Source organism: Primulina eburnea, chromosome 14, assembly GCF_022965805.1.
Source record: "Primulina eburnea isolate SZY01 chromosome 14, ASM2296580v1, whole genome shotgun sequence".
Classification (NCBI taxonomy): Eukaryota; Viridiplantae; Streptophyta; class Magnoliopsida; order Lamiales; family Gesneriaceae; genus Primulina; species Primulina eburnea.
This window is the reverse complement of record NC_133114.1, coordinates 10,776,394-10,803,008: the sequence shown is the minus strand read 5'-3', so window position 1 is coordinate 10,803,008 and position 26,615 is coordinate 10,776,394. Positions and strand designations below refer to the sequence as shown.

At 35.4% G+C, this 26,615-nt stretch overlaps 1 protein-coding gene and 1 pseudogene across 1 annotated transcript; one reads left to right on the top strand and one right to left on the bottom strand.

Annotated features, from left to right (window-relative positions):
• The first annotated feature begins 1,510 nt into the window (after positions 1-1,510).
• On the top strand, positions 1,511-5,212 carry LOC140811421 (uncharacterized). Its single transcript, XM_073169274.1, has 6 exons — positions 1,511-1,679; positions 2,163-2,393; positions 2,523-2,699; positions 2,823-2,932; positions 3,035-3,294; positions 3,461-5,212. Exons 1-6 carry the CDS (start codon positions 1,578-1,580, stop codon positions 3,958-3,960), a joined length of 1,380 nt encoding a protein of 459 aa, XP_073025375.1. The 5' UTR covers positions 1,511-1,577; the 3' UTR covers positions 3,961-5,212.
• A 507-nt stretch (positions 5,213-5,719) lies between these two features.
• Positions 5,720-26,361, bottom strand: LOC140811162 (uncharacterized; annotated as a pseudogene).
• Positions 26,362-26,615: the final 254 nt, after the last annotated feature.

Genomic DNA, 26,615 nt, shown 5'->3' with positions numbered 1-26,615 from the left:
TGTGACGACCCCATACTTTTTATTGGATCAAATTACATTATATATAGACATAAAAATATATAAAAAGTTGACTAAAACCTCACGTGTTTGTTTTTTTGTAAGAAAAAACATTTTGGCTTTTTTAGGTTCATATGATGTAAGATAGGTAAATAATTACGTCATTAATTTCATTGTTCATGAATGTGGGATATATATGAGATGAATCCGACTTGGTTGGCTGATGTCAAGAATCAAGTTGAAGTAAAACTATTGAGTTTTATATGTCACTAGTGAAGTATAAGATTCATTTAATTAATCAAAATGAGTGGCCAATTATATTATACACGAGTATGTCATGAACCACAAATTATGGGCAATTGGCATTATATAAGTTAATTTGTGTAACATTGTTTCAACATGTTGGATTTAATTTGTACATATCTCTAGCTATAGTGGGCAAAGAAAAGTTCTTTCATATTTTGTACAAATATTTAGTTCTCTATTTAGAATTATATTAACAAAAGATCATATAATATGTCGATTTCGATGATCGTTATAACAATTGAGTTTGTGGTTTATTAGTATGTTATTGTGTTAATGTGATTATATGTACATGTTAATAATTGGCGTGTACTTGATGTTAAATATCTGTGATTTGTTGGAGAGGAATAATTGTCCATGTAATTGGAATACTGATCTAAATATGAGGTTCATACTTGAATATAGATCCATAATGATAAAAATACGTCCAAATATAAGGTTGCAATTGAATTTTAGAATTTGAAGTTATATATTTCAAATCCATAATAACAAATTCATTGGTTTGTAAGGATAAATACACTTGAAAAATGATTTTAAATCTCGAATATTTATTTTTTGAGTCGTTGCGATGGATTACAAATTTATATTAATATGGATTCATTTCAAATCATCCATTCAAATTCAAATCATTCCATCCAAATGTAATGTAGTTTTGATTTTCTATTTATTATTAGTTACAAGCGGGCAATCAAAATTAATGAGTTGTAGTCCAAATCATTCATATAACATGATATAAATGCCCTTCACATTTAATAATCTTTTATATCTCGCTAAAATTGAAGTGAAAAATACTTTTGCTTTGGCAAATATAATATAATTTTTTGCTGTGAATATCAAATCATGTAAAACTTATTTGGCTAATATTAGTAATTTATACTTGAATTGATATTCATATAAATGATGATTAAGAGTGGAATATTATATTTGATTAAAATATTATTTCTTGAAAGTTATGAACAGTTGATTAAATATAATATATGTCGACCAGCGGAGAAATCATATATGTATATATATATATATATATATATATATATATATATATTGGAACAACCACTAAATGATTGATTGTGTATATATTTTATTTGTGAAAAATAAGTATCGCTTTCTGTCACCTTGCATTAATTTATTTTTCCCCCAAAAAGCCGCCAACCTCATCCCACCCTATAAATACAATAACACACAGGTGCTTCTCGACAGTACTGAAAAAAGGCTTAAGCTTAACCAATTTAATTCAGTTCAGAAAAAACAAGAAAAAAAAAGGTGTTATTCATACAAAAATGGGTGAGAGCAATGGAATAATATTTGGAAATAACAAAGAAGAATGGTGTGGAGGAAATCTTCGGAGCAATCATTTTTCACCAGAGTTCATGAATCTGCAGGTTCTTCTAATTTCCATTGTTTTCTTGAATATGTGCATATATTTGAACGAATCTTGAAAACAAACCTTTTTGCATTAGAATGAGGTGTTGGGAAAACCCATATAACATAATCTATCGTGTTAAATTATCAAGCATTTGACTGAAAAACTTAAGCGAAAATGTACCTGAAACCATAATCCTGAATGTTTTAAAACGTGTTTTGATCTACCGTCCACAATCCATAGAGATCTCTTGACGTGGAAATTTTGGGCTTTGTGCATGGCACCAAAGTTTTATATTCGATGATTTTTTATGCTTCAATTAAAGATCAAAGTTTGAAAATTTTGAATTTCTTCTAAAGTTTTTTCATTTAACATTAAATCGAGTTTCGGGACTCGAACTGATAGAAATGCAAACTTTGTACGTCGTAGTAATATCTGCATGTGATCTTTACAAAGTCTCATAAAAGTTTCTGCACTTTTTTTCTGTTTTTTGTTAATACAGAAAGAATGGTGTGAGAGTAGTCCACAGTTGAGTCCTCTTGGCTTGAAACTAAAGAAATCAAAATCTTTTCTGGACTTACTTCATGACATGTATGGGAAGAAGCAAGAAGATCAGTTGATCAATCATCAGAACTCGAACCGCAACAAGCCTAAAATAGATCAAACTAGTGATTCGGGATACCGGAAGGCTTCAAATTTTCAGGCAGCTCTAATAATGATTGGATCTTGGAAGGTACCATTGTCCCTCTACTTTATGAAATTAACTAATTTCTTCTTAGACATTTAGGATTATTTATACATGAATTGGCAATTGTTATATGTTCATGTCTAAATCTAAGATGCATCAAATGCATGTGAACAGAAGCTTAGCAGGCGTGTAGGAGACTTGACCGCCAAAATTTACTATGCCAAACGTAAACTTGTTTGGGAGGTTTTAGAAGGAGGATTGAAGAGCAAGATGGAAGTCGAATGGTCTCATATTACAGCCATCAGGGCCTCTATGCCGGATAACAGTACTTATGGGATTTTGGAGATTGAAGTAAAAATCAACTCGTTTTCGCATATAACAAAAAAATAATACACGTTTTAATGTAAATATTTTTCATTATCTTTTTATTACATGAACTTACATTTCTTAATGTGACTAATATTGTGTGTGTAGTTGAGTATTCCACCTTCGTTTTATCGAGAAACTAGTCCTCAACCAAAAAAGCACACACTTTGGCACCAGATATCTGATTTCACAGGAGGCCATCAAGCTTCCAATTGCAGGTATCCCACCATTACTTCATTATTTAATCGCATAATTTAACTAAACAAAGAATTCAAAAGCACACCCAATGTGACTTATGGTATGTGTTTGTTCCTCTGCAGGAGGCATTTGGTAATATTCCCACCCGGAATTTTCGAGAAACATTACGAGAATCTTTTGCGATACAGTCCATCACTCTATGCTTTGAGTCTGAAACCATTCCCAAGTTCAAGAAGTCCTTTCTTCGACCTAGCTGCACATGAGAACTCGGGTTTTTCTTTGAACTGCAGTGGTTATGAATCTCAATGTCATCCCCATGGAAACTATCCTGCAACAACAGAAGAAGTTTTTATCACATCAAATCAAAGTTCAACTGTATCAGGTATCTATCATATCAGTAACCTTTAAACTTCTGATATCCGAACTTTTCTCTTAACAACCCGAAGTGATTTAGAAAGATTCTTCTTTATCGATGGTGATCGGTCATGGTATCTATAGCCTTGCTTCTTTTTCGGCCAATCCTGATTTCATCAAATGTTTGTTTACAGATACTTATCAGCTTAATCTACCCATTACTCATAATCCAACAAGTTGGAATCAAGGGCCAGAAATTTATGTGGTAAATGGTAGCATTCAAGGGCAGTCAGATATGAATTTAGTCGCTCAAGGCAAAGAAGCTTTTACTTCTCAAAATCATCACTCAAACACGAGGGAGTTAATTAATATCGATAACTATTTGCTATGGGATCCTCAAAATTATCATTTGGAACCGTCATTGCATACTTCTTATGGTTTGTTAGATGCAAATTTCAACAGCAGCAATTGGATGGACACGGAAATGAAATACCAAATCAATGACAATGATCACATTATGCAGAATGCACATGGAAATGGTGCCATTTCGGGCAATGTTGGCCTAAATAATATGATCGAGTGTGTGCCTCAACAAGATTCCAACCAGAAAACTATGATAGCTACAATGGAGAATTACTACACACTGAATCCATTCAGCACAGCTAATGGAGATTTTCTGGATTCTGCATTCTGATCAAGTTAGGATTCATGTTAGGACGAGAATAGGATATTAATAGGCCAATTGTGAATATATATTATGCATCACTAACCCTTTTCCCAGTCGGGTTTTTGTTTTGTTGTTTGTTTTAAGATAAAATGAGCTCGTCTCTGTTAATGCAAATGTAATGCTGCTACTATTGCATGGGATTAAGCTGAGGATTCTAATTGTTTACGTTCTGAACTTTTTATGAAGTATTTTCGATAACTATTTGTTATATTCGATATTTGAGCAATGTCATATCAAATCAATTTTGAAATGTCGGTCATTTATATTCTAACAGTGTGCAGCTTGACTTAATAAGCAATTCGCATCATATGCTTACACAAGTAGATATGTCATGCTCAACTCTCATATCTACAAAATTTTATGCGCTGAGAAATCGATCTTGGCAGCAAAAGATGATCGGTAGTGTAGATTTTCACAAACAAGTTACAGGTTAGTAGTACTGAGGAAACACGCTGTTAACAACGGCCCATCCCATCTATAGGTTGGCTTGGCAACAGTATTACCATGGAGTTTGACTGGTCATGAAATTTTTGGTTGCTAAAAGATTTATGATGGATATTATTGTTCCATCATTAAATAGCGATGGAAATTATGTCACAATAGGTAGCGACAGCAAGTTAAACTAAAATCAACATAACAACAGGCAATTACACTAGGTCGCAGATTTTACATATCTGTCTTCCATCGCTAACGCCTCCTCACTTGTTTATGATGGCATCTGATATTTCCATCGCAAAATTAACAATTTATGTCGCAACTTTCAACACATTTCGCCTTGCACTTTTTTTCTAGTCACCCAAAAATCAACATTACACATTTACCAAATCAACATTCTCAATAATAATCACCCAAGTTAGATTAGGTTTAGATAAATCTGACACCCAATTGAACGAAAAATAATAATAATACTCACCCAAGTATGACAAATAAATAAATTCAAACACAAGTCAAAAGGCACCATCACACATTTACCATTAAAACACAGAAAAATAGTTTTCAATTCTATTTACCTAAACATCCCAAAGAAACCATTGAAAATAACCTATCAAAAGAAAGTTTTGCAACCAATTCATACAACAAGACTTTTAAACAAAATGTCCATGGGGAAGGCGGCTGTGTAAGGACATTGTATACCAGCACATTAATATTATCTCAAAAAACTATAAATATGTGTGCCCATTGTATATCAGCTAGTTGCACTACCCCTCTCCTTTATGTAATTAAAGCATAAAAAGAATATACCTTCGTTTGAGATGGTCTTGGGAGGTCATTCGATTGAGAGAAGACCGAATGCTTGCTCTTCAAAAACACATTCATCCCTTCATCTTTTTGGCATTATCATCTCTGAACGATCTAACCTGCATTAGTGCCAAATTCTGGTTAATTATTAATAGGATACCCCAAAATAATCAACAAAAACAAATCGAACTTGGAAAAAGAGCACAAAGTGGATGATATGAATATTCTTATGTATGAAAAACAAACACGAACATGGACATAGTCGTGCCCTCAATTCAATGAACAAAAGGATTCTTGTAGAAATTAATCACAATCTTTGAAACAAGTAGCATGTAATTCACCCCTAAACTATGATGTTTGGTAACAAATAATACATATAAAAACAGTCGATCTCAAGGGAACTCTCAAAAAACTCGTCTTTGACATCCCTCGTGAAGAACAATCGACAAACGCCACAAAGTAATTTAATTTGAAGAACACACAAAAGTGTGGAGCAAAGCCAAAACTTCAATATAAACATGTACTTTCGTCCAAAAAACTCGTTTATATGTAAAAACAAAGACACTCGAAGAACTAGGGTTCAGATTTAATTCTGCGTCGCGAAACGCGGGGGCGTGCTCAAAACGCGCGGGCACGCGGCTGCAGCTGTCTCATGCGCACGTTGATGCAAATTGGCTCACGTCGTGGCGCGATCCAGCCGCACCTTGCTGCCTCGGCAGTTCGTGTGCTGCAAAGCTGCTCGGGGGCGGCTCGAAAATGCACTGGGGCGGTTGTCTTCGTGGTCAATTTGCACTTGAATAATGTTGAGGTGGTCTCCAAATTGATTGTCATGCATGCCTTGTAGGCACTTCTTGGTTGCTCACAATGACCCCATGAAATACTTCAATTTCTTGCTTCTTCCTCTCATGATTGGTCTTTTTGGCAACTCTAACGGATCTCATGCCTTCTCTGGTGCTTGATTGTCCATGATCGTATCATTATTTCCTTATTGAAAAATATTTGTCCTCAAATCTTGATCATCACCTACATTAAACAAAGAGAGGTCATTAACATTAAAATTAGAACTTACTTTGCAGTCACCTGATAAGTCCAATCTGTAAGCATTGTCATTGATAGGCAAACTCAACAAAAGATAAACATTCATCCCCACTCTTCAATTTCTTCTTCATTATGGTATGCAACAAAGAGCCTTGAGTCTTATTAACAACCTCAGTTTAACAATCTGTTTGGAGATAACAAGCAATAGAAAATATTAATTTAGTACCAATTTGCACCACAATGTTTCCAAAAAGAGCTCAAGAAACATATGTCCCTGTCACAGACAATACTTCTAGGCATTCCATACTGTCTAACAATCAAATCAACCACATTAGAAGCATCATTTGTTCTATGACATGCAATTAAATGAGTCATCTTTGAAAAACGATCAACTAACACAAGATAAATCTCCCCCCTTCTTAATCCTAGGTAACCCCAAAACAAAATTAATGAAATATCAACCCAGCAATCATTAAGAATAGGAAGTGAGGTATACAAACCATGTGGTTGCGCCCTAGATTTTACTTGTTTACATGTTATGCACTTCTCACAAATAGTTCAACATCACGTTTCATATGAGGCCAATAAAAGTGTTCATGCAACGCATTCAATGTTTTAACTACACCAAAATGCCCCGTTAAACCTCCCTCGTGTGTTTCCCTGACAAGCAACTCTCGAATGGATGATTGAAGAATGCACAGTCTATGTTATTTAAACAATAAACCATCCTTCAAGTAAAATTTATCGTATAATCCACGCATGCACAACTGAAAGACTTCTTTAAAATCATCATCTATTACATACAAGTCCTTAACATGCTCAAATTCTAAACATCTCGAATCCAAAGTGGAAAATAATTCTTACCTCCGTGATAGGGCATCGGCTGCCACGTTTTCCTTGTCTTTATTTGTACTTGATCACTTAAGGGAACGTCTCAATGAATGTGACCCACTTCGCATGCCTCTTATTAAGCTTCTGCTGCCCCTTGAGATGCTTTAGAGACTCATGGTCCATATGGATTACAAACTCTTTGGGCCTAAGGCAGTGTTGCCAAGTCTCAAGAAACCTCATGCGTACCACTCCTTGTTGTAGGTTTGGTAATTCAACGTTGTTCAATTAAGCTTCTTACTGAAATATGCAACTGGTCGTCCTTCTTGCATCAAGACTCCTCCAATACCTAAAACTGATGCATCACATTTAATTTCAAAGGTGTTAAAAAAATCAGGTATAACAAGTAGACGAGCATTAATCTGCTTACTGATATTAAAGGACTTCTCTTGCTCCTTGCCCCAATGGAATTCAAGAACAAATCCTCCAAGTAAAAGTTCACTTACAAGTCGCTGAAGTTCCTTAGACTCTTCCGGGTTGCTTCTGTATGCTGGTCGGTTTGGCAAAGCATTTCCAGGCACCAAATCAATTTGGTGTTCAATTCCTCTCGTTGGTGGTATTCCTTGCAATAGCTTTTCCGGAAACACGTCATCAAAATCCTACAAAAGAGACAACAATGCTCGGAAGTGGTCCGGCGATATCACTTATGTTTAGGATAACCTCCTTATAAATAATTAGCACAAGTGGATAACGCGTGTGCAAGATCCTTTTCAGATTGCACTTTTGGGTCATATATTTATTTTTTTTGGCCACTTTCCCCTTTTTTCTCTCCACTCTTTTTCCTCCCTATGGCCACCTCACTTTTTTGTTCTCTCTTTTTTTCAGTCACTTCTCTTTTCTTTTTCTTTAATTGGTCCTCCAACACTTGCTTTGCAGAAAATGGAATAGGTACTATAGGTTCCTTCTTTAGAACAAAAGAGTACATATTTTTAAAATCAACATGTACCACCTTTCTATTGTCATAGTTATCAATCGCGCGAAGCGCAGAAGTTGCCAGTGGCTATAGCGCATAGCGAATCGCGTAGCGAGAGCTATTTGAAAGTAAAGCGCCACAAGCATATAAATATATAATATATAACATATACTAACATCAATTCAATCGTTCAATCTTATCTTATCTTAAATAACAAATATATAAGTTCAAAGCATATAAAATCTTAATTCTAAAACTAGAAAAACATAATTTAAACTTCATCTACATCTTCTTCATCAAGATCGAAAACATCTTTCTTCATTTGAATTGCACAACGTTCGGCGTCATTCTCTTCTTCACTTTCTTCATCAAAGTCAAATTCATCATCATCTATAAAATTAAGTGTAGTAGATGTTTTTATTGGCCTTTTCCCTTTAGACTTAGATGTGGCCGCCTTCGAGCTTCCTGTAGGTGTAGATGTGGGCGCTTTTGAGGCCTGCATAGATGTAGGGGTCGCCTTCGAGGCCCCTTTGGATTCCTCAATGTATAAGGAGCTTCATCAACATCTTGGCAAGTCAAATCATCACCATCATGAACAAAGTCAAGCTCTTCATCCTCCAATCTCCCTAGCAGCCATTCATTGCCATCATCCACTTTAATCAAAATGATAGGATCGATGGTATCACGACTATCGTATCTACGCCTCAGAACTCTGATGTATTTGATGAATACCAAATCATTCAGCCGTTTTTGCTCCAATCCATTCCTTTTCTTGGAATGAAGCTGCATTTATTTATATATGTTTATCAAGGCACGTGGCACAAGAACAAATTTTTAAAACTTCACCGTAATAGAAAATAAAAATTGTAATATTATAAAAGCTTTCATGTTCAAACACACTCCAATTGCGCTCGCAACCAAAGGAGCTACAAGTTAGACTGAGTATCTTTTGGGCAAGTTTTCGCAACTTTGGTGTCGAAGCTCCATATGAGTTCCACCATGCAGCTAGTTAATAACAATAGTTATATTAATATTTCTCATTGAATTTATTTCAAAAAATAAGGAAAAACATGTCCTTGTAACATATTTTCATACCTGGTGATACAACCTTTCACATTTCGATTGCAACTTCCTTCCCAAAAAGACCTTCGGCTTGTTTGTATTTTAACAACTCTGTATGCATTTTTCTCTCCGTCTCGGCATCAAAAGTCAACCTACTGATTGCATAGTACAACTTCGTAACTAATTCTTCATCTTGTTCTATCTCAGAATTTGAGTAAAAGAACTGAGGGTTCAAGAAATAACCCGCTGCATGCAGATCTTGATGGAGTTGGAACTGCCACGTATTGTCAATTATCTCAAAAACCTCTTTGTACCTATCTTCGTTATTACCAAAGGCTTTTGCTATTTTCTCCTTAGCCCTATCCATTGCATCGTATATATAACCCATGGCAGGCTTCTTCTCCCCATCCACCAACCGAAGTACCTCCAATAATGGGCCACCAACTTTCATAGCATAAATGATAGAATTCCAAAACGAATGCATCAAAATAATTTTATGTGCTTGCTTATCAGTCTGTTCTTTCGCAAATTGCTTTTACTCCAATTTTCTGAAGTAAACATCTTTCTCAAATGTTGCTTATGCTGTTGAAAGCTTCTCATAGTCAAGAAAGCGGTGGCAAAACGAGTTTTTGCTGGCCTGATAAGGTCTCTTTGGACCGTGAACTCTCTCATCATGTTCAACAACATAGTTCGGTTTAAATATATCCGTTAACATTAATTGCCCGCTCAAGTGCCCTCTTCAAATCTGGCATTTTGAATATGTCCTCAAACATCAAATCCAAACAATGTGTTGCACACGGGGCCCAATACAAGTTTGGATATTTATCCATCAACTTCTTTCTTGTAAAAAACAAGAGAATAAAAGCATAGTTAATGAAACTAATCAACGAAAGTTAAAAGACGTTGGAAATTAGTATATTTAGATTTTCTAACCCGCATTAACATTATTTGATGCACTATCGGTGACTACTTGAACAATATTATTCACCCCAACTTTTTGCACAAACTTGTCAAACAACTAAAACATCTTCTCACTAGTGTGAGAGTAGTTAGATGCAACAACTGATTCAATAAACATGCTGCCTTTTGTGGTATTCACCAAGAAATTGATAAGTGATCTCCCCTTTCTATCTCTCCACCCATCAGCCATCAAAGTACAACCAGTCTTCACCATCTCCTCTTCATTTTGTTTCAAAATCAGCTTTGTATGATTTATCTCCTCCTTTAAAAATAGTTCTCTCACCTCATGGTAACTAGGTGGTTTCATCCCAGGACCATATTGTCCAATTGCTTCGATCATTGGCTTCAAGCTGTCATATTTGACCGCATTGAATGCAATCCCTGCATCATACATCCACCTTACAAATTTTTAAACTGCATCAGACCTCAACTTTTTCTGAACTTTATTAAATTGGGGTGCTTTACCACCTTGATTCTTTGCGTCTAGCTTAAAGAAAGCATTTATAGGACCCAATGACCATGGTTTTTTAGGCATTAATATTGACGAGTTGACCAAGGAAAGAATAGATGTCGACCGCTTTCCACGAGATGATGGATCCCCGTGTGGATCAATATCATCTCCTTGCTCTTCTATGTCAAAAACATCACAAAGCGAGGTATGGAATCCATGACAGTTTTTTGGGCCAACTTTTCTTCAAAGTGATCTTTCATTTCTTGCTTAACACATGCTGGGGATTTTGGACAAGGTGTTGAATTTTTAAATCCTCCAGCAAGATGTTGTTTGAGCCTTGTTATCCCACCCTTTGTAACTTTTTGGCAAAAGTTGCATAATATTCCATCAAAAATTTTGTCTAGATTACATTGCTGCTGGATTTCTTTCATTTTTTATTAATCTTGAATATTTTTGGTTGCTGAAACAACTATTATGTTGCTGCTGGATTTGTTTCAATGGGCTTTGTTGTTGTGTGCATATAAACCAACCATGATTGTGGTCTTCAGTTTTTATCAAGCTTGAATAATTTTGGTTGCTGAAACAACTATTATGTTGCTGATGGATTTGTTTCAATGTGCTTCATGGGGGGTTAAATTTTTTTTTACTTTCAGTGTTTAAAAGATGGAAAACCTACAATTATAAGAAAAAAAGATATTGAATCGAACTATGGGAGGATGATTAACCCAGACAAGATTTCTGATGGATTATTATATGCAATTTTGAAAAAATGTTACAAAGAATGGATAACAAGGCTCAAACAAAATCTTGTTGGAGGATTTAAAAATACAAAACCTTGTCCAAAAACCCCAGCATGTGTTACGCAAGAAATGAAAGATCACTTAGAAAAGTTGGCCCAAAAAACTGTCATGGAATACATACCCCACTTTGATGATGTTTTTGACATAGAAGAGCAAGGAGATGATATTGATCCACACGGGGATCTCTCCTCTCGTGGAAAGGAGTCGACATCTATTTCTTGCTCGGTCAACTCGTCAATATTACCGCCCAAAAAACCATGGTCATTGGGTCTTATAATTGCTCTCTTTAAGCTAGACGCAAAGAATCAAGGTGGTAAAGCACCCCAATTTAATGAAGTTCGGAAAAAGTTAAGGTCTGATGTAGTTCAAAAAATTGGAAAGTGGATGTATAATGCAGGATCGCATTCAATGTGGTCAAATATGACAGCTTCAAGCCAATGATCGAGGCAATTGGATGATATGGTCCCGAGATGAAACCACCTAGTTACCATAAAGTGAGAGAACCTCTTCTAAAGGAGGAGATCAACCATACAAAGCTGATTTTGAAACAAAATGAAGAGGATATGGCAAAGAATGGTTGTACTTTAATAGTTGATGGGTGGAGAGATAGAAAGAGGAGATCACTTATCAATTTTTTGGTGAATACCCCAAAAAGCAGCATGTTTATTAAATCATTTGATGCATCTAGCTACTCTCACACTGGTGAGAAAATGTTTGAGTTGCTTAACAAGTTTGTGCAAAAATTTGGGGTAAATAATATTGTTCAAGTGGTCACCGACAGTACATCAAATAATGTTTATGCCGGTGAGAAAATCTAACATACTACATCTTTTAACTTTCGTTAATTAGTTTGATTAATTATCCTATCATTCTCTTGTTTTACAGGAAAGAAGTTGATAGATAAATATCCAAACTTGTATTGGGCCCCGTGAGCAGCACATTGTTTGGATTTGATGTTTGAGGACATATTCAAAATGCCAAATTTGAATAGGGCACTTGAGCGGTCAATTAGTCTTAACGGATATACTTACAACCGAACTATGTTGTTGAACATGATGAGAGTTAACCGGCCAAAGAGACCTTATCAAGCCAACTAAAACTCGTTTTGCCACCGCTTTCTTGACAATGAGAAGCTTTAAGCATCATAAGCAAAATTGGATAAAGATGTTTACTTCAGAAAATTGGAGTAAAAGTAAATTTGCAAAGGAACAGACTGGTAAGCAAGCACAGAAAATTATATTGATGCCTTCGTTTTGGAATTATATCATTTATGCTATGAAAGTTGGTGGCCCATTATAAGAAGAAGCCTGCCATGTGTTATATATACGAGGCAATGGATATATGGTTAAGGAGAAAATAGCAAAAGTCTTTGGTAATAATGAGGATAGGTAGAAAGATGTTTTTTGAGATAACTGACAATATAGAAGAAGCCTGCCATGAGTTATATATATGAGGCAATGGATATGGCTAAGGATAAAAAGCAAAAGCCTTTGGTAATAATGAGGATAGGTACAAATATGTTTTTGAGATAACTGACAATAGGTGGCAGTTGCAACTCCATCAAGATTTGCATCCAGCGGGTTAGTTCTTTATCCCTCAGTTCTTTTACTCAAATTCTGAGATAGAACAAGATGAGGAACTCAAATTCTGAGATAGAACAAGATGAGGAAGTAGTTACGATGTTGTACAATGCAATCATTAGGTTAACTTTTGATCCTGAGACGGAGAGAAAAATACATACAGAGTTGTTTAAATACAAATAAGCCGAAGGTCTTGTTGGGAAGGAAGTTGCAATCGAAATGAGAGAGGTTGTATCACCAGGTATGAAAATATGTTTCAAGGACAAGTTTTTTCCTTATTTTTTGAAATAAATTCAATGAGAAATATTAATATAACTATTGTTATTAACTAGCTGCATGGTGGAACTCATATGGAGCTTCGACGCCAAAGTTGCAAAGACTTGCCCAAAAGATACTCAGTCTCACTTGTAGCTCCTCCAATTGAGAGTGCAATTGGAGTGTGTTTGAACATATAAGCTTTTTATAATATTACAATTTTTATTTTCTATTAATGTTAAGTTTTAGGAATTCGTTCTCGTGCCACGTGCCTTGATAAACATATAAAAATAAATGCAACTTTATTCCAAGAAAAGGGATAGAGTGGAGCAAAAACACTTGAATTATTTGGTGTTTATCAAGGACAACAGAGCTCTGAGACGTAGATACGATAGTCGTAATACCATCGATCATATCATATTAAGTGAAGTAGATGATGGAAATGAATGGTTGATAGGGAGACCGGAGGACGAAGACTATGACTTTGTTCATGATGGTGATGATTTGACTTGGCAAGATGTTGCAGATGTTGTTGGAGTATACGAAGCTCCTTATACATTGAGGAAATCCAAAGGGGTCTCGAAGGCGACCCCTGCATCTACGCAGGCCTCGAAGGCGACCACATCTACCCAGGAAGCTCGAAGGCGGCCACATCTAAGTCTAGAGAGAAAAGGCCAATAGGAGACGAGGATGACTTTGACTTTGATGAAGAAGGTGAAGAAAAGAACGACGCCAAAAGTTATGCAATTTCAAATGAAGAAGATGGTCTTGATCTTGATGAAAAAGATGAATTTTAAATTATGTTTTTCTATAAGTATCAGGTTTGAAAGCATAATTTAATCATTCACTATATTGACTTTCAGCAGCATCTTTAGCTGCTCTCTCACTCTTATCCTTAGTACCTGACTTGAGCGTCGAAGGGGCTACGCAGAGACACCCTCCCTTCCAGCTGTCTCCTTTGTGATTTCAAGCCCAGAGTAGGTCCGAGGTCTGAATTCAGACTAGTGTCATCTACCAGAATCGAACCCCATATTTTTAGTGAATATCAGTATGTATGCACACGAAGCTCATTGATGTAATTGTTATCTTCGCTACTCTGGCTGTGAGTTAAATGAATAAACCAGTAAACACTTATTCGACCTATTTAATTGGGTCCAAGTGTAAACTATAGGTAGAATAAAGAAAGGTAAAGTAGAATGTACCGGAATGACGGAAGGTGGAGTTCAATGTACAGATGTCAACTCAATGTCCACATGTCATGTTAATAAAGTACTTCAGATGATAAAAAGAAACGTGACGAACACTAATGGCCAAAAACTTGACTGATCCTAAGAGCTACTATGAGGAAAGATAGGGTAACTCCTTGTGCTAGTCTGCTTCTGGCAAACCTCATTGTTGCAAGCCTTTTTCTTGGGGAACTCCCAATTACTTAACCAAGATTAAGATCAAACCAAGTCATCATAAAGGTGTCCATCTATGTTCGGAATGAATCCTTTTCTACCATTTCCTCCTTAATAATATTATAGGTTGTCCGATTAGGAACCAATCCTTTCTCCAACATCTCATTAAGAAATATATTTGCTTCTTCCAACTTGCCATTCCGATAGTAATCCTTGATCAACACATTATATGTCACAACATTTGGCCGCATTCTTTCTTTTACCATTCTCTTCATCATAGTCAACGCTGCACTACGGTTTCCTTGGCAACAATAACCAGCCACCAAAGCATTGTATGTTACATGAGCGGAGTTCAACCTTTTTTGAGACATCTCATCGAGAAGCCTAACTCCATTCTTGGTTTGTCCTGTATTGCACATTGCATTTATTCTTATTTTGAAGGTGACTATATCAGCTTTCAAGTCATTTTGCTCCATTTCGTACATGCGCTTATTTGCTTCTTCAATATTTCCTCCATGAAAATAACCACCAATTAAGCTATTATAGGTTGAAACATTAGGAGATAACATTCTCTCTAACATTATATCGAATATAGATGATGTTTCTTCCACTTTACCAGATTTGCAGTAGGCATCAATCAGAGGATTATATATCAGTGCATTGACTAGAATCCTTTTCTTCACAATCTCATCAAAGAATTATCTTGTTTCCTTCAACATTTTTTTTTAGCAAACCCATTAGTTTTTGCATTATATGTTGCAATATTTGGCTCCAAACCTGATTTTACCATGTCTTCTTTCAATGCCAGTCGCCATTGCCTCATGAATTTTTCCACCGATTCACAATCCATTAATCAGAGTATTACATGTTATAGCACTTGGCTTCAAACCTTGTACTTTCAGTTCCTCAAACACTTTAATACCCGAAAACACATTACCATCCTTGCGAAACCCGTCAATGAGAGTGTTATAAGTGACCACGTTGGGGAGGACATTACTCTCTATCATCTCCTTAAACAACATATAGGCTTTATACAATTTCCCCATCCCACCCCTCTTACAATACCCATCAATCAAGGTATTATAAATAACCATATTTGGTATTAACTGCCGAACCTTCATATCCTCCACCATGTCTCGCGCTTTGAACAACTTACCCGCCTTGCATAATCCATTGATCACTGTGTTAAATGTGATCAAATTCAACTCAATCATTCTCCTCATCATCTACTTGTACACAAATTCCAAGCTCCCTATTCGACGTTCCTTGACCAACATACCTAGCAATGAATTACACGAAAGCACCGAAAACTTAAACCCATAATTACCAGCCCTTTTAAAAGACTCCAAGGCCAAATCAAGCTTCGTGTTGTTCACATAATATGACATCAATATTCAATATATAAAAAATGATATGGTTAGCACATAAATTATCACTAAACTCGAAAGGGTGTGACAAAATGAAGAAATTGGGGGAGCTTCTTCATGTTTCACAAATTTATGATATAAGGCTCGAATCTTTAGATACTTTCCCTCGTTTGCTAGAGAAACAAAGTGCTTGACGCAGTTTTCAAGGGAGCTGGCCCGGAAATTATACTGGAATATACAAATGCAAACAGCATTGTAAGTATACAAAGGGAAAAAAATTAAAATAAGCAATATGCCTTCAGAGACTACAAAAGAAGCACGGATTAAAAAATTCCTTAGGAACTAAAAATCTATCTACTTTCACCAGCAAACTTTCCAATAGTCAAATTTCAAATACAGCATGAATTTACTAATTTTACTTGTTTTATGCTCATTCACGTATTGAAGAAATTCAAGGTTTGACCAAAGGAATTAATTCTTATCTATTAAAACATTATCATCACAAAGAAAATTTAAATAAAAGAATACTAATGTATTATCCAGAACCCGATTACTACTTATGAAATGACACAAAGCTAGGGAATCCACAAAAACGAAAAACGAAAAATTAAACAAAAACAAAAACCTTGCAATTAAGTACTTTTCTGATTTAATTTCTACAGCAGATGAAGAGTTAGGCCCCGATGAATCTCCGTCCGAGGTCCGCTAAGCCTCCGGGTTGAGCCCATCCAAGAAGAAAAACCTCCGGGAACTTTGAGGTACACTACTAATGTGATCTAGTAGATTTTTTAACCGTGGAGGCGGGGACATGTGGCGGCGGAAGAGGATGCCGAAGGCAACCAACATGAGTCAAACTCATCAAGCATCCATTAACGAGTAATGAATGACTTGCGAAGCTTTCTCCAAATTTTCTGTAGTACGACGGCTGGTATATTGTTACATTTCTGATATGATTTAAGGGTAAACTGGTGGACAGTCCCAAACTAAATTATGTTTGGTATGTAGAGATAAAATCAATTTTAAAACCCAAAAATACCCTTATCCTTATTTAAATTTTAATTGATCCTCGCACTTTTCAAATGGTATCAGAGTTTAAGGTTAATTTATTTCAAACACAAATTTTATTATTACTAGTAACTAATTGTATGAGAAGGAGAATTTCGAAAAAATTATGAATCCGAACTTCGATTCGAGAAAATTAATTTACAAGGAATATTCCAATATTTTGGAATATAAACAAGTGTATCTAACTATCAGAAACAGAAAGGGAAGCTACTGTACTCTCAGGTAAAATCTCAGGTAAACTTATGATTCAAAATAATAAGTTTCTGGAGATAGTTCCAGATTCCTCTAAGCTCTCTTCAGATCTTAGAGAAATTCAGAAGACAGTACAAAATTATGGAAATATGCTATATTTTGTACCGCAACGAGTTGAGAAAATCCTTGAAACCCAGGAAGAAATTCTTGGAATATTAAAAGATATTCAAACAAGAATTCAGAAACTGGAACAACAACCCAGTTCTAGTAGACGAACTTCAGGAGGTTGGTTACCACCATCCTTTGGTACTGAACTTTTTTACATCAACATGGGAAGGCCAGAGTGGTGTCAAAACATTTGGCTGAAGAAGAAAAGATGATCAATCTGATCAAGTCTGTCTCTGAAAAGAAATAAATCTGATGACAACTTTAGAAAGGATTGGTTTAGAGGATCTACAAGAGCTTGCGGAATCTTTCGCAAATCTCAAAGTAGTAGATCTAAAGATGAACACAGCAATAGGTGAAACACCACCTGCTATAACATGGTCATCTTCTCAAGAACCACCAAGGGAAAGTGTGGGATCTCAGAATGTAAATATGAGAGAATCTCAATCTGATTTCCATACTGGTGGAGGATCACACCCAGCAGGGACAAGGGCAAGGAGAAATCAAATTCCTTTGCACCAAACACCCTATGGGAAAACTGTTTTGGATCCTATACATCCTTACGGGGTTATGCTTAACCTTGATGTATTAGACTTCAAAAACAGAGAAGAACGCATAGACGATTGGACATCTGCTATGAGAATTGCAGCAGGAACACTCGATCTCAACAAAGAAGGACTCGTTAAACTTTTGGAAATGAGTCTTATGGGATCAGTGAAAATTGCTTGGGACATGACTTCATTAGACATGAAGGAGTCAGTCCTATCTGGTGAATCTCTTAGTGAGATCGCTGGAAAAATGGCTACCCTATTTAAAGCACATTTTATAGGAGTAGACTATTTCAACAGTCAAGATACAGAGAAGAAGAAGAAATACACTCAAGCTCTGTATAGTCTGGAATTACATGATATATGTTTGGTGGATGAATACATTATGTTAATCACTAAATATAGATGGAATTCAGGAGTCGAAGAAGATATAGCTATGCAGCTTTTCTTCGCAAAAATGCCAAGCCCTTGGAAAGAAATGCTTATAAGAGAATACGTACCTGGTAATCCAGATACGTTGGCAAGAAGAGCCTCTTTCCTTAAAGGAAAATTGGCAGAATGGTGTCACATGGCAGCATTACAAAAGAATTACAAACGCTTAAGGGGTATCAACAAAAGAACTTCTTTGTGTTGTAAGGAAAATGATCTTCCAACAATTATTGGAAGTAAACCACAGAGGCATAAAAGGAAAAGTTTTAGAACTCATCCTTATGCTCGAAGTGGAAGAAGTTTTTGGAAACCAAGAACTGTATGGTCTAGACAGAAAGCCATATCTTATAAATCTGGACAAAGAAGCGGACCATCAAGAAGTAGGATATCATCCCAAGCATCGAGTTCATCTCGAAGTACAGGAAGAACACCTACCAGGAAAACTTTCAGAAGAGCTCATACTCGGGCCAATGAAAGTTTCAAGGACTGTAATTGCTGGACATATGGAGCAAGAGGTCATATCTCGACCAACTGTCCAGAAAATGAAAAAAGAGGTATTAAATGCTTTGATCCTACCCCGGATATTGAAGAAGCAGTTTACTACCAAGATCTTATTCAAGTATACCAATTTGAGGACATCGCCTCAGATGAAAGTATATATGAAGAAGAAGAAGCCTTAAATCAGGAAGAATCTGATGGAACAGAATCGGAATCTGACTGAAGACGGGGTGTTTCGACACGAAACACATGAAGATCTGTCTGGGTTTTTCAGCCAGACAACAATATCTCATAACATGGTTCAAAGAATCGTGAGAGAAAATCCGATTCTACAGAGATATCAAGGTTTCTCTGCAGGACAGGTAGAAAAATTCTTAGGAAGTCTTGGCCTAAGAAACAGAAAGCATCATCTAATCTATAAAGTTTCTAGAAGGGAAATGGCAATCCCGATGGAACTTATGGGAAATAGAATGGAGATGCAGTTAATTCCTTCTGAAGAAATTAAGGAGGAATTACAAAAACTCAAGATAGAAGTAGCAAGGACCATGTCCTGGATTCATATCGGAGCAATCCAGATTATGATAAAGACTACTTTCAAATAGAGAATAGATTCACCTATTGATATTGCTATATGCGATAAAAGAATGGGGAATCTACAAGATTCAGTACTGAGAACAATCTCAGGAAACCTCTGTGAAGGAAAGATTGTAGAAGTAATCTATCCAAGGATAGCCTACAACCTGGCAGATCGAGATTTCAGTCGAGCCTTGACATTGCATCAGAACTTCAAGGAAAAAAGGCTGATGAAAGAAGGTAATAGACCCTATTATATTACCTATCAAATTTCATATGCTCTATCTAATACACATCATTCTGAATTGTTTATTAGAAACGAGTTTATTGAAATACCAGAGATATTCGGAAAAGTTGCTCAAGCAATTTATCCAGAACGAGTCGAGTTTCTTTTAATACAGGAAACAGATATCCAAATACAAGACAAACCGATTCTACAAAGGAATCAAAGTCTTAGATTGGAATCAAGAAGACTATCTTTTCAGGGAGATAGAATAACAAGTTACAGGTGGGGGAAAACGCCTGTCATAGAAACCCAACAGGAGCAAAAAAAAATTTCTACAATGGGAAAACTTAGATGCCCAGAAGGTTGAAGGAAGTAGAAATAGTATTTGATATTACAAAACAAAGGAATCAATTTCCTTGTAATTCAATATACTATTTGGAACGACCGATGATAGGAACTTACCAAGGACTGATTAATATCGGAGAATTGGAGGTTCACATTCAAGGAATTCAGGGAAAGAATCAGATCGACTGATTCTTGGACTAGAGTTTCTTGAGGAACACAAACCTTGGAAACGTCTAGAGTATAGAATGGAGTTTATGGCAGAGGATAAATGTGGAAAATCAAATGACCACAAGTCCATTTTCCACATACATTCTAGTAGGAATGTTGTATGAACAATATAAGGCAGAATACTTTGCTGCTTATATTGATTCAGGTGCTGGAATATGTACAGCAAAACGAGGAGTTTTTCTAAATAATTTGGAAGAAGAACTACCAAAGATTGCTGGAAGAGATTTTTCCAGAAGAATCTTAATCTTATGTAAAGGGATTAAGATGACTGAAATTATGATTGGCGGTGCTAAAAAACACCTTGGTACAAGGTAAAAACACCACCAATTTATTTTCATGATACAGGAACTGACATATTGTTAGGAAATAATTTCCTACAAATGTTTAAGTCATATACTCAAGAAAATGAGACTAGACGATTAGTGTTCACAACACCCTATGATCACAAAATCATAGTCCAGAGACTACGAGAGGCATTTTACAGAAAATTGTCAATCCAGTTTTGCAGCAAGCGTGGTGATTCAGGACAACTTCTGAACCCAAAAATGAAGGATTCAAGACGGTTTGGAGAAACAATGCTCCAGTTGAGAGCAGATAAAAAACTCCAACCAGAAGATATAGAATGCCTTAAGATAACTCTACAAACAAATGAAGTAGAGTTCGAGTCTAAGGTATCATTGGAAGATGTCAAGAAGAAGATCAAAGAAAATTATAATGAAGATCCCTTGGCATGGTGGGACAGAAATCAACTCAAGGCTTGCCTTAAGATCAAGGAAGGCAAAGAGTATGAATTTGTCCGTTGCAAACCCATCCCAATGAACATCATTGATCAAAGGGATATGCAGATTATAAGCAAGGAACATTTGGACATTGGTTTAATCAAAGCAGGTATGTCACCATATAGCAGTCCAGGATTTCTGGTAAGAAATCATGGTGAGATTAAACGAGGAAAACCCATATTAGTTATTAATTATCAAGAAATTAATAAGATTCTGGAGTTTGATGGGTATTTTATACCAAGCAGAGAACATCTAATTAGTTGCATACGCAATGCCAAGATATTCTCTAAATTTGATTGCAAGTCTGGATTCTATCAGATTCGGATGCAGGAAGAAAGCAAGAAATTCACAGCTTTCTCCACACCTCAAGGACATTATATTTGGGAAGTAATACAAATGGGATTGGCTAATTCACCCCAGATATTTCAAATAAAAATGGATAATCTTTTTAAAGATTATTTTAAGTTTATGTTTGTTACATCGACGATGTTTTAATAGCATCTAAAGATATGAATGAACATGTTAAGCATTTGGAGATTTTCTTTAATGTTTGCAAAAAAGAAGGACTGATTTTATCTGAAAAGAAAGCAGTCATTGCAACAAGAAAGATTGAATTCCTCGGAATTGAAATCGATGAGTCAGGAATAATTCTGCAAGACCACGTAGTTGAAAAGGTGCAGAATTTTCCAGAATGTCTCAAAGACAAGAAACGACTTCAAAGTTTTCTAGGAGTTGTTAATTTTGCTGGAATGTTTATTAAAAATCTAGCAAAACACAGGAAAGTGTTCAGTCTATTATTGAAAAAAGATGCAAGATTTATATGGACAAAAGAACACACAGAATGACTTATCCATTTAAAGAAAGTTTGTAAAAATCTTCCAAAAATGGTTATTCCTCAAGACGAAGATGATCTGGTATTATATACCGATGCCAGTGATCATTGGTGGGCAGCAGTTCTTACTAAGCTCACACCAGAGGGGGAACAACCATGTAGATATTGTAGTGAGTTATTCTCAGATGCAGAAGCCATCAGATGACATATCAATGAGAAAGAATTTTATACAGTAAAAAAGGCTTTTGAAAAATGACCATTATTCTTACTTGCAAAGAAATTCACTTTGAAAATTGATAATACACAGGTGAAAGCTTTCTTAAGGAATATAATTGAATCTAAACCCGAGAAAGCCAGATTATTAAGATGGCAAGCACTATGTCAGAATTATATTAGTGATATTATGATAATAAAATCTCATGAGAATATTCTTGCAGATTTTTTAACAAGAGATGGACAGCATTGACATTGATGCTACTATCAAGATGCAGAGGCATTTGATGGAACACCTTGAAATGCTTCAAACCGAGTTCAACAAGTTGGCCGTTAACGCAGAAGTTGCGGGAAGGCTACAACAAGCTGATAAGAGAATTTTCTCTGATCGAACTACAGGTTGTTTACAGGCATATACTCAGTTATGGTCTGTAATGCAAAGGCCTATCCTCCAAGGCATTGAGAAGCCATTGGTTTCTCAAATGGAGAGTTTTCGAGTACAGGACTCTATACCTGTAGCGGGGGATTCAAATACCCCTTGCACAAGTGTTAAGTCGGGATCATCACCAGATGAGTCGGCTGAAACAAAAATTGAGACTCTTGATCCTTATCTTGAGTCATCAAGTCAACCCTTCACCTCGGGGATGGAAGAGGGAGAGATCAACCTTAGGCCTCGTACTGACAAAGGCAAATCTAAGGTTGGTATTAATGAAGTTGCAATTTCTCCATTTCAGGTTTATCAACAGAACTGGGAGAAATTAAAAACAAGAATTGGCATTAACCCAGCCACCAATAAGGTTGATGTTTCAAGGAAATATCCTAGGGTATGGATGAAACCTAATTCATATCCCAAGGAGGTCAAAACTTGGTATGAATTCGGGGCTCTTGCCTCAGTTTATACTCCATCACCCAGCTTTCCGGAAATCTCAGGTCTACCAAAGTAGATCCAGGAAGCTGTTCACGAGACTTGGGCGAATAATGATTATTTGTCCAGAGGAGATGTTTTGGAACTATACTTTTTCAGTGCAGCACCAGAACCAGCAGAGAAAGGTTCTCATGAAGCCTTTCATTTCATCAAGTTGAGGAGGCCAGATTCAAATATTCAAAAATTTATCAAGGATTCTCCAACAGAAGAAACACCCCCGGTTGCTTCAATTACTGAAGACGACATCTCTACACGAAGAGCATGGGGTTTTTGAGTCTGTCTCACTTAGATGAACAAAGTCAAGTTCCCGTTCAAATTTTATAATCATTCAGTGAACGGATCATTCATATTAAATACCATGATAGGAAAAACAACAAGTTTTGCAGAAGATTTATTTGAGAAAAAGAGAAATCTTTTGTGGAATAGAAAGCTGCCGGCAAGTAAAGAAACTCGTCGGAAATTCTGTAACATGGCACATGTAGGAAGATGGTCTGAAAACATCTGTCCAGAATGCCAAAACCAGAAGGAACCTGCATTCGGTAAAGGATTCAAACCGAGATCTGATCGGAAACACTTTACCGACACAAGCACAAGTGGGGATAGACCACATTCACGTTTTCCTCGAGGACACCAAAAGCCAAAGATTCCTCGACAAAGTTAAAAGGAACATGTGACCAAACCCATTAACTAAAAAAAGACCACCATGTGAGTGGAAGGACAAGGAACACCAATAATAGGTGGAAGATGACACGAAAACCACTAATAATGAGTGGTAAAAAACAAAAGGACATTGGATACTATATCTTTTAAAAAAGACTAAAGGAATCCAATGAATAAAATCCAAATAATTGGTCTCGAAATTTTCATCTATAAATAAAGACATATTGAAACCAGTTAAACACAACGAAATCAAAACTTAAAGATGTACCATGTATATCTGAAAGTCTTGAAAAGAAGGATCAATTATAAGAGAAAACAGACGGATGCTCTTAAATGGCTAGTCCAACGGAGACGAAATTACCGCAGATATCTTGTATACTCATCGTCAATGGTATCTTAGAGAGATAAAAGAAGATGAGAAGTTAATTTCTAGATTAATAATCTAGAAAAGACAGGTCAAGAAGGGACCACTCAACCACTATATGGTCCCCAAACAAGCTGTAAAGTCTTATGAAGATTTGAAGTCCAAGTTTCAAATCCGAAGGAGCCTTCTATAAATAAAGAAGCAGAAGGAAGATGAAGACATCGATCAACCTCTTCATTTTTCTTCAAATCATTTGTAATTTTTCCTTTCAATTTTATGTGTATAGTAAGTTCAGCTACTATTAGTAGCTAAACAAGTTTCTCCTCCTCTGGTTACTATGTATTAATAAAATGTTGGTGTTTGAATAAAGAGATCTTTTGCTCTTAGCCCCTCTCATGTAATATTTTCAAAATTTTATTTTATATTGTACACCCTAAGGTAGGAAACTAATTAGGGTTGTGCCAAGTGCTGCTGAAGGAATCCGCGTTGGTAACCATCGGTTGCGATCGTGTGGTTGGACTGTGATGAGCAGTTCGTAAAAAACGGTGGATATAACCCGGTGGTACTCCGGTCAAAAAGGTATAAGATTTAATTTATTTTTCGGAAGCATGATGGACCATTATTTAAATAGAAAATCAATTATTTAAATATAAGGATTGAGGGGTAATTTAGGTAATTGATAAAGAGAAGGGAGCGGAAAGAAAGTTTTGGGTCAAATAGGTACTGAACACCAACTTCCCCATGATTCAAGTAGTTATATCACGGGGTTCAATACAGGTGATTTATTGATTTTTTATAATTTTTTTGTAGATTTTAAAGCTCAATACGTATCTAATTAAGATTTTTACATAAGTTTTAAAAAATCAATTGATATTCAATATTGATTTTTAAAAACTCTATAAAATTAGTTATATTACGGGATTAAATACAGGTGATTTATTGATTTTTTATGATTTTTTTGTAGATTTTAAAGCTCAATACGTATCTAATTAAGATTTTTACATAAGTTTTAAAAAGTCAAGTGATATTCAATATTGATTTTTAAAAACTCTATAAAAGTCTATAGGTATTCAAATTTTCAAGATTTTTAATAATATCATGGAATTAATTAACATACAAACATTAAAGCCTAATGTACAACTATAAATTGTCAAAAATTGTATTTGTTTCAACACAAAGATTTGGATAAATTTTTAAAACTTCTAACTCATACACAAGTTATTTATTTTCTTTCGTTTTACATCACCTCTTTTCTTATCTTCTCTCCTCTCATATATCTCTATCACTTTCTCAAATTTTCGAAGTGTATCTCTCTATATATTTTCATATTCTTTTTCAAAATTTTCATTTTTTGACTAGTTGTTCATTTAATAATTTTTTATTTTAATATCATAGAAAATTTTGAATTCTAGAATTGATTTTGTAATTTTTATTTGATGATTTATACAAATTAATGTAATATTCAATAATAATAAAAAGTGATCCCAAAAAATGTCGCTTAATTCTTAATAATTGATTAACTTTGCAACAACCATGATTTTTAATTCTTTTTATCATTTTCAATTAATATGTAAGCTATGATATTTTTATACAAAATTATATCCACACAATGCTAAATATTATTATTTTACATGCATATTTTTAATTTAAAAATAAGGTTATAGATTAATCAATTGATGTATTTTAAAACAATTACAAACATGCATACAAACCCACATATACACATATAAAGATTAAATGATTTACCTTTTAAATAAGTAAATTTATTTATTAATATAAATACTGAAAAATTATTTCAAAATGAATATGTTATATATATCAATTAATTATTGGTTCAAAGAAATTAATAAAAAATAAATGTTATAATGAAGTACAAAATTTATAAAATCCTATAAAAAGATTCACAAAAATCTATAAAAATCTTGCAAAAAAGTCTACAAGAATCCACATAGCATCATTGCTGATCTTTTCAGCAGTCTTTTAAGAAGTGCTCTCAATGATGGTAGTAGGTACTGCTTGTGGAACAACTACAGCAGCAACAGTAGAAGTAGTAAAAGCAGTAGCAGCAAGAGCCTTGGTTGGTAGATTTGTTGTGGGCTCTTCTCCGCTTCTTACTTCCAATTCGAACTCATAGGTCTTCAAGTCAGCGAACAAGTCATGTAGCTCCAACTTGTTTAGATCTTTAGAGACTCTCATAGCCATTGTTTTAACGTCTCATTCCTTGGGTAAAGCGCTCATCACCTTGAGTGCTATTTCTCTATTGCCATGCTCTTTACCCAGAGCTGCTAGCTCATTAACCAAGCTGCTGAAACGTTCATCAAAATCATTTAGAATTTCACCAGCTTTCATTTTCAGATTTTCAAACTTCTGCATCGCTACAGACAATTTATTTTCCTTCGTCTGCTCATTTTCTTAACAGATTTGGATGAGCTTCTCCCAAATCTCTTTAGCGGTAGAACACATTTTGATTTTACTGAAGGTATTTTTATCGAGGGTTTTATAAAGAATGTCCTTCGCAACATTATCAAGATTGGCTTTCTTCTTATCTTCTCCAGTCCATTCGCTTCTTGGTTTTTCAACCATTTGTGGCGCACCATCAGTAACAGCAACAGCTGTATTAGGCTTTA

Excerpts from the sequence above, each read along its gene's own strand:
- LOC140811421 (XM_073169274.1), top strand. The coding sequence starts at position 1,578 with ATGGGTGAGAGCAATGGAATAATATTTGGAAATAACAAAGAAGAATGG. Across the intron at positions 1,680-2,162 it reads CAGAGTTCATGAATCTGCAG|AAAGAATGGTGTGAGAGTAG; the intron begins GTTCTTCTAATT and ends TTGTTAATACAG. Across the intron at positions 3,295-3,460 it reads TCAAAGTTCAACTGTATCAG|ATACTTATCAGCTTAATCTA; the intron begins GTATCTATCATA and ends GTTTGTTTACAG.